Genomic DNA, 9,842 nt, shown 5'->3' on the forward strand with positions numbered 1-9,842 from the left:
CAAAACAGAAAGTCAAAAAAGAAACAATAGATTTAAACTATACCCTGGAACAAATGGACTTAACAGATATTTACAGAACATTCTATCCAACAACCACAGAATATACATTCTATTCATCAGTGCATAGGACTTTCTCCAAGATAGACCATATGATAGGCCACAAAACGAGCCTCAGTAAATTTAAGGAACTTGAAATTATGTCAAGCACTCTCTCAGACCACAGTGGAATAAAACTGGAAATTGACCCCAAAAGGAACCCTCAAAACCACGCAAATACACAGAAATTAAATAACTTGCTCCTGAATGATCATTGGGTCAAAAATGGAAATTAAAGAATTCTTTGAACTGAACAACAATAGTGACAAAACATATCACGACTTCTGGGATACCACAAAGGCTGTGGTAAAAGGAAAGTTTATAGCCCTAAACGCCTACATCAAAAAGTCTGAAAGAGCACAGACTGACAATCTAAGGTCATACCTTAAGGAACTAGAGAAACAAAAACAAACCAAACCAAAACCCAGCAGAAGAAAGGAAATAACCAAGATTGGAGCTGAACTAAATGAAATTTAAACAAACAAACAAATACAAAAGATAAATAAAACAAAAAGCTGTTTCCTTAAAAATATAAAATTGATAGACATTAGCAATATTAACCAAGAAAAGAAAGGAGAAAATCCAAATAAGCTCAATTAGAAATGAAATGGGATATATTACAACTGACATCACAAAAATACAAAAGATCATTCAAGGCTACTGTGACCACCTTTATGCACATAAACTAGAAAACCTAGAGGAGATGCATAAATTCCTAGGAAGATACAATCCTCCTAACTTAAATCAGGAAGAATTAGATACCCTGAACAAACCAATAACAAGCAGCAAGATTGAAATGGTAATATAAAAGCTACAAAGAAAAAAAAAGTCCAAGACCAGAAGGATTCACAGCAGAATTCTACCAGACATTCAAAGAAGAATTGGTACCAATCCTATTGACACTATTCCACAAGATAGAGAAATAGGGAATCCTCCCAAAATCATTCTATGAAGCCAGTATCACCCTAATACCAAAACCAGGAAAGCACATAACCAAAAAAGGAAACTATAGACCAATATCCCTGAAGAACATAGATGCAAAAATCCTCAACAAAATACTAACTAACTGAATCCAACAATATATCAAAAAGATAATCCACCATGATCAAGTGGGTTTCATACCAATGATGCAGGATGGTTCAACCTATGCAAGTCAATACATGCAATATACCACATAGACAGAATTAAAAACAAAAATCACATGATCATCTCAACAGATGCAGAAAAAGCATTGGAAAAAATCCAGCATCACTTTATGACTAAAACTCTCAGCAAAATTGGCATACAAGGGACATACTTCAATGTAATAAAAGTGCCATCTATGACAAACCCACAGGCAACATAATACTGAATGGGGAAAAGTTGAAAGCATTCCCTCTGAGAAGTGGAACAAGACAAGGATACCCACTGTTGCCACTCCTCTTCAGCATACTATTGGACGTTCTAGCCAGAGCAATCAGACAAGAGAAAGAAATAAAGGGCAAGTCAAACTGTCACTGCAAGAGAAAGTCAAACTGTCTCTGTTTACTGATGGTATGATTGTTTAACTAGAAAATCCTAAAGACCCCTCCAGAAAGCTCCTACAACTGACAAACGAATTCAGCAAAGTTTCCAGATACAAAATTAATGTACACAAATCAGTAACTCTTCTATATGACAACAGCGACCAATCTGAGAATCAAATAAAAAACTCAACTACTTTTATAATAGCTGAAAAAATAATAATAATAATAAAATACTTAGGAATATACTAAACCAAGGAGGTGAAAGACAAGGAAAACCACAGATCACTGCTGAAGGAAATCATAGATGACACAAACAAATGGAAACACATCCCATGCTCACGGATGGGTAGAATCAATGCTGTGAAAATGACCATACTGCCAAAAGCAATCTACAAATTCAACTCAGTTTCCATCAAAATACCACCATCATTTTTCACAGAACTAGAAAAAACAATCCTAAAATTCATGTGGAAGCAAAACAGAGCCCACATAGCCAAAGCAAGACTAAGCAAAAAGAACAAATCTGGAGGCATCACATTACTTGATTTCAAACTACTATAAGGCCATACTCACCAAAACAGCGTGGTACTGGTATAAAAATAGGCACATAGACCTATGGAACAGAATAAGGGAACCCAGAAATAAACCCAAATACTCACAGCCAACTGATCTTCAAAAACGCAAACAAAACATAAAGTGGGGAAAGGACACCCTATTCAACAAATGGTGCTGGGATAATTGGCTAGCCACATGTAGAAGAATGAAACTGGATCCTCGTCTCTCACCTTATACAAAAATCAACTCAAGGTGGATCAAGGATTTAAATCTAAGACCTGAAACTATAAAAATTCTAGACAATAACATTGGAAAACCCTTCTAGACATTGACTTAGGCAAGGATTTCATGACAAGAAACGCAAAAGCAAATGCAATAAAAACAAAGATAAACAGCTGGGACTTAATTAAACTAAAGAACTTTTGCATGGCAAAAAGAATAGTCAGCAAATTTAACAGACTACCCACAGAGTGGGAGAAAATCTTCAAAATCTATACATCTGAAAAAGGACTAATATCCAGAATCTACAACGAACTCAAACAAATTAGCAAGAAAAAAACAATGCCATCAAAAATTGGGCTAAAGTAATGAATAGACAATTCTCAAAGGAAGATACACAAATGGCCAGCAAACATATGAAAAAATGCTCAACATCACTAATGATCAGGGAAATGCAAATCAAAACCATAATGTGATACTACCACCTTACTCCTGGAAGAATGGCCATAATTTTTAACAAATCAAAAAAATAATAGATGTCGGTATGGATGAAGTGAACAGGGAACACTTCTATACTGCTGGTGGGAATGTAAACTAGTACAACCACTATGGAAATCAGTGTGGAGATTCCTTAAAGAACTAAAAGTAGAACTACCATTTGATCCAGTAATCCCACTATTGGGTATCTACCCAGAGGAAAAGAAGTCATTATATGAAAAAGATACTTGCACAAACATGTTTATAACAGCATAATTCACAATTGCAAAAACACGGAACCAACCCAAATGCCCAGTGAGTGGATAAAGAAACTGTGGTGTGTGTGTGTGTGTGTGTGTGTGTATATATATCTATATATATATATGTAACAAAAAGGGAGAGGACGCTTCACTGAGTCCCAAAGGTCAAATGGGTCCAAATGGGGATATGGAGGGTAACATGGGTGGAAGCCATGAAAGAACACAGGATATTCAGAAAATGCAAATTTTTCCACATGGCTTAGGCCGAAAAAACAATGGAAAGCAATCAAGTCAAGAGCAGCTCTTACTGGGTCTGGTGGCATGCACTTGTAATCCCAGCTACAGAGGAGGCTGAGGCAGGAGAATCGCTTGAGGCCAGGAGGTTGAGGCCAGCCATGGCAACATAGCAACATCCCATCTCTAAAATAACATTTAAAAATTAGCTGGGCAGGGTGGCACATACCTGTAGTTCTAACTAGTTGGGAGACTGAAGCTGAAGGATTGGTTGAGGTCAGGAGTCCGAGGTTACAGTGAGCTATGATTGCACGACTGCACAATAGCATAGGTAACAGAGTAAGACTTTGTCGATAAAAACAAATTTTTTAAAAAGAGAAGCTCTTGTAGGAAGCAGTAGAGACAGAAAAGCTTCTAGGGAGAACAGTTTGGAGAGTGAAGTAGAAAGAGAAGATCTTAGAAATGTAGATGAATACCTCAGCAAATGACTTGCAAAAAGAGCAAAATGCAAAATATCTTGTGCCAAAGGTTTATTATTTAGACCAATACTTCCAAATATTACTGTGCATACAATTTCACCTGGGGTCTTATTGAAATTAAAATTCTGATTCAATGGGCAAGGGATGGGCCTGAGATTCTGCATTTCTAACAAGCTCTCAAGTGATGCTAATGCTGCTGATCCGTAGGCCACACTCTGAGTAGCAAGGGTTTAGAATGTATCATGGTTTCTCCTAAGTCATTTACGTGATTGTAAAGGTAGGCTCTAGTCCCATCTTTCAAAATCCACCCCATGTTACTAATATTTTCAAAGAATCTACTTTTAAAGCTTCATATAGGATGTTCCTTAACCTTTTATTGCATTTAAACCCTAGAATTAGATGAAAAGAAAAACAAATTTCATTCTTTCCTCTTCTTTCAGGATGAATATGCTTCTGGGATCTCATTTTCTCTTTTACCAAATACAGTATCTCTTCCAAAAGAATATTTTACAATTTGGTTCTCTCATTTCCTGAACATTTTATGGATACACAATACAGTTCCTCTAATAAAGAAGTCCTATAATTCAGCAGATTATAAATTTCTTGGACTCTGTAACTAGATTTTGGAGAATTTTGTACCTCCCATAGTACCAAATATAGAGCTTTGTAACAGTGAATGCTCGTATCTGTCTATTGAATAATACATATATACTCTGTTGTTTCAAAAGAATTTCATGACTACATAGAAACTGATTGTACACATAATGTTTTTTCCTCATGTGCATGTAAATTTTGCATTTCAAATGCAAAAAATGGGCTTCTTTCACTTCCAATGGGAGTTTTGCACACAGTCTATAAATCTTGCTGTTAAGACATTTTCCTTCATTATCCTAAATTTATCTTAATTTCAATCCAATTAAAAACTGTTTACTAGAGTTTTCCCCTCATATAATTGAGCACAGTATAGTTGATTTTTAAACTGTAAACATACATCTGTGAATAATTCCTAAATGCCACAGTATATAGGAGATTCTGCAGCATAATGGAAGTAATTTATTTCCAAATTGCTCCCATTTCTCTTATGACTTGCTTGCAAAGCTTTATTAAAATCAAGTCCAGCAGGTATGACAAGAGACTGACCTCGTTTCCTAAGCATTATGCCTGCTGCCTGTGCAAAAGACTCCTAAGGCTTTTGCATAGCTAATAAATGCATGTCTATCTCTGAAGCTATGTCTCTAGTTAGTGATCACAGCGAAGAATACCAGCAATACAGAGGAATGTTTAAAAGCATGAAATCCAGAGTAAGATTGCAGAAGTTCAGATGTCTCTCTACCATTCATCTGTAAAGTAGAATAATAACAGGAGATACTTCACAGGATCATTGTGAGGATCAAATGAGCTGATGCACATTAAGAACATGATCAGTAGTTATTAATATAATCAGTATTAGGGTCATTTTTAATTCTTACCCACTTCTATAGCAGCCAATTTCCAGGCAATAGATAGAATTGCCACAGACAGACAGTAATAACTAAACACCATCTGCACAAAGAGTATAGCAACTATAACATGGTCTGTCTGGTCATCTTCGTGGTCCAATGTGATTGGTCAGCCAATCAAATTCATCTTTCAGAAAATAATCTTTTAATATTTCCTAAACCAGCTTATTGTTTTACTCTGTGTCTCAGTAGACCTGGGTTTTCTATCAGACAATTTGAACAATGTGTCAATTGGATCTGATTCATCAAATTGGTATTGAACATCCACAGTGTGCAAGGTACTCAGCGATACCAACTTGATACCAAGAAGTGTGGAAGATACAACAATGAATAATTATTCAATAGCTACTAAATGCCTTTCTATAGGCCAGACACTGAGCTAGGTGATGATGATGTAAAAGAGAGAAGGTACATATAGTTTCTGTCCTTGGGGACCTTCAAGTCTAGAGGGAAAAAATAAACCACAATTATAATGAAGTCTCAGTGCTGTGCCAAGGAAGGACAAAATGCTATGGGAAAAAAAGAGCAAGATGAGCTGGAGGTCTAGGAAGGTGACCAGGTGGAAGCGACTCTAAGTTGAGAACAAAGCGTGAGTAGGAATTACCCAGGTAAAGAGCTAGGAAGAGAACTAGGGAACAGAACAGGGAAAGGTCCAGGCAACCGCAGGCCCCCACAGGCTTCCCTGAGAAAGCAGTAGGAGTTAAGTATGACTATAGTGTAAGGTGTAGTGCAAGAGGGGAAATGAGGGAGAGATGCTGATAGCACCTGGTAAGCCATGGTAAGGAGTTGAGAATTTATCTCAAGGGCAGTGGAAATATACTAAAGATTTTGGCAGGGGAATGAGATGATCAGACACACAGCGATTGTAGAAAAATCACTCTGACTGCAGAGTAAGGAATGAATAGGTAAAGGGAGGGCTGGGAGCAAGACTTGAGTGAGGAAAGCCAAATCAATTGCTGTGAGGACAAAAGCAAGAGCCAGAGATGGCCTGGACTCAGAGAGGGTCATGGAAATATAAAGAAGTGAAGGGGCTGGGCACAGTGGTTCATGCCTGTAATCCCAGCACTTTGGGAGGCCAAGGTGGGCAGATCACCTGAACTCAGAAGTTCGAGACCAGTCTGGCTAACATGGTGAAACTCCTTCTCTACTAAAAATACAAAAATTAGCCAGGCATGGTGGTGGATGCCTGTAATCCCAGCTACTCAGGAGGCTGAGGCAGGAGAATTGTTGAACACAGGAGGTGGAGGCTGCAGTGAGCCAAGATCTCACCATTCCACTCCAGCCTGGGCAACAAGAGTGAGACTCTGTCTAAAAAAAAAAAAAAAAAAAGAAGACGGGTTTCAAGAGATATTGAGAAGAGATAATCAAGAACAGTCCATAACTAACAAGATGCAGCGGATGTGGAAAAAGAAAGACTCAAAGATAACTTTGAGATGAGAAAGAGGACAGGAAGTACAGAACAAAGCCTCCTGATCTCTGTTGTATGGAACAGGAGTTAGGACAGAATATGATCACTGACATAATAGAAATTCAAAAACACAGGAGTGGCATGAGCAAATAAATCTTTAGGGATGAGGGCTTCAGAAACACCTTGGGAGGCATTGGAGTTGGTTAAGATTAGTGGGGACTGGTAGCTTAGAGATGCTGAAAGGATATTTCCACTCTCCAGTGATGTCAGTCCTATAGCTTGGACCCTTTTCAGTGGCAAGCATCCTCAGGGCAGAAGAGGCTTTCAGGGAAAGATACTTCCATCTGTTCTTCAGGACCTGGAATTTCTGCCTGCAAAAATCTGCGGCACCAAGTAACATTTCTCAAGCTGTAGATACTTGAGGTCATGTCCAGGTCTTTTATGGTTTGGGAATTACTGCTTTGAAAGAGTACTTAGCGAAGGCCTTGCCAAAGGTATCGGTACAAATCACTTTCCCTACCCCCCTAAAGTTTCTTCCCTTTTAAAGAAGACAAAAGCCAAATTTTGATATAATTTTTTAAGATTTTTCATACCAGATTTTGAAGTGGATTTTGATGCAGTATCAGACCTCAAAGAAACAGATACTGCTCTCAGTCTGGATTCTGAACACTGACCCTTTCTCCTCCAGCCCTACTAACGTTAGCCCCACAATCAGAGCTTTCAGCAGTGCTCTGAAGGCCCAGAGAGGAGTTATCCTGACTTAAATTGCCAAACCAGCACATGTGGGATATGTCTTTAACCACAGAATATGTTTTCTTTAAGGCCTTTCCTCAATTGTGAAAACTTAAATTTAATAAGGATTGAAAAAGCCTATAAATCAAACACAATAAAATATTAAATTATGCACCTTACTCTAAGTGGGGTACATATATTTTATCATCGAAAGTGTGGGTCTGGACATTCTGGAAATTCTGGTTTCTCAGGCAGACTGGGAGTAGGAGAACAAAGCTGCATTAGTTTTCAATTTACAGAACATGATGTTAGTGATTACATTAACTTAATCTAATATTATTTCCCATATTTAAAGACAGAATGAGAACCTTGTGTTTAGATTGTTGTTGGCTTTAAAAAATATAAATGTGAATGTATGTGTGTGAGTGTGTGTGTCTGTGTGTGCATACATAAAGAAATAAGGACCCGGCTGGCTTTCCATATAATAGGCCATGTTATTAGTACAGCTGCACATTCTGTGTCTCAGGGGATTAGAAGCTCAGCCTAAAATCTCATTTAATTACAGAGCATTGACTACCATGGACCTCTTGCATCTGGACCCAGGAATAATAGAGAACATTTTCTCTGAATGGTTTGTAGTGTTCAGGATAGAAACACATGTAGTTCAATTTCTAACATTTGGTTAAAACACAAAAAGCAAAAGTTCACAGATGGTTAGCTCAGCCTATTAAATAATTTTACTGAAGTTCCTTGACACTCTTTTCTTTGGAGGCATAAAAGTGCAATTTCTTTCCCTTTCGGATGCAGAGGTGAAAGGGCACAAAATGATTTAGTTCATCTGTAAATGACCGTAACAATAGTCCCTACCTCAGAAGTTATCATGGAGAGGAAGCCAGATAACACGAATGAAAGACACCCCAAAATATCAAATGCTCTTCAATGTTAGTTAAATAGTATTATTATCATTACTCATTTACTCCTTTATTTTTAAAAATAACCTTTTGAGCACCTACTAAATACAAAGCACGGTTCTACATGAAGAAAAAGTAGGCCGGGCGCGGTGGCTCAAGCCTGTAATCCCAGCACTTTGGGAGGCCGAGACGGGCGGATCACGAGGTCAGGAGATCGAGACCATCCTGGCTAACACGGTGAAACTCCGTCTCTACTAAAAAAAATACAAAAAAACTAGCCGGGCGATGTGGCGGGCGCCTGTAGTCCCGGTTACTCGGGAGGCTGAGGCAGGAGAATGGCGTAAACCCGGGACGCGGAGCTTGCAGTGAGCCGAGATCGCGCCACTGTACTCCAGCCTGGGCGACAGGGCAAGACTCCGTCTCAAAAAAAAAAAAAAAAAAAGAAAGAAAAAGAAAAAGTAGTGGTGAATCTGACAGACACGACTTCTGCTCTAATGCAATTTCCATTCTAGTGAGGCAGAAGGATAAACAAATTAGATATTCCATAGAGATAAGTACTGTGAAAAATATGAAACAAGACATATTTTTCTTGGTAGACAGTGGCTGCGGCATTTCTTTGGAACAATCCCTCTGAAAAAGTAACAATAGTTGTTGCAAATAGTTGTAACAATAGTTGTAACAAATAGTTGTAACAAAAGTTATAATAGAGATGTGAATTAAGAGGCTATTACAATAGCTGAGGGGAGAGAAATGATGGTGGCAGTAGGGCGGTTGCAAGAAGACAGAAAAACAGGCAATCAAAGTAGAGGGGTCAAGCTGGAAGCTTCATTGATGACCTAGAGTTCAGGCAGAAGTTCAGGGTAGACGTAAAAGTCATCAGCAAAGTATTGTAGGGACTGAATTGTCCAACCCATGGCCCATGGGTGGCATGCAGCCCAGGATGGCTTTGAATGCGGCCCAACACAAATTCATAGACTTTCTTAAAACATTATGAGATTTTTTTTTTTTTTTTTTTTTTTTTTTTTTTTTTTTTGAGATGGAGACTCGCTCTGTCACCTAGGCTGGAGTGCAGTGGCGCAATTTCAGCTCACTGCAAACTTTGCCTCCCAGGTTCAAGCAATTCTCCTGCCTCAGCCTCCCAAGTAGCTGGGATTACAAGCATCCACCACCATGCCTGGCTAATTTTTGTATTTTTAGTAGATACAGGGTTTCACCATGTTGGCCAGGCTGGTCTTGAACTCCTAACCTCAGGTGATCCACTCGCCTTGGCCTCCCAAAGTGCTGGGATTATAGGTGTGAGTCACTGCGCCTGGTCCAAACATTATGAGATCTTTTTGCAATTTTCTTTTAGTTCATCAGCTATGGTTAGTGTTAGTGTATGTTACTTGTGGCTGAAGACAATTCTTCTTCTTCCAATGTGGCCCAGAGAAGCCAAAAGATTAGACACCCCTGATGTAGAGAAAAACA

At 38.5% G+C, this 9,842-nt stretch overlaps 1 protein-coding gene across 1 annotated transcript in view; it reads left to right on the forward strand.

The window, feature by feature from the left end:
- The window catches only part of LOC108513517 (putative uncharacterized protein C7orf76), a 28,221-nt gene extending 20,816 nt beyond the window's left edge, over positions 1 to 7,405 (forward strand). Inside the window, 1 exon segment of the mRNA XM_017849296.1 lies at positions 7,329 to 7,405. Within this exon segment, the coding sequence (XP_017704785.1) occupies positions 7,329 to 7,405 (77 nt within the window).
- Positions 7,406 to 9,842: the final 2,437 nt, after the last annotated feature.

This window comes from Rhinopithecus bieti, unplaced genomic scaffold (assembly GCF_001698545.2).
Source record: "Rhinopithecus bieti isolate Rb0 unplaced genomic scaffold, ASM169854v2 scaffold_31127, whole genome shotgun sequence".
Taxonomy (NCBI): Eukaryota; Metazoa; Chordata; class Mammalia; order Primates; family Cercopithecidae; genus Rhinopithecus; species Rhinopithecus bieti.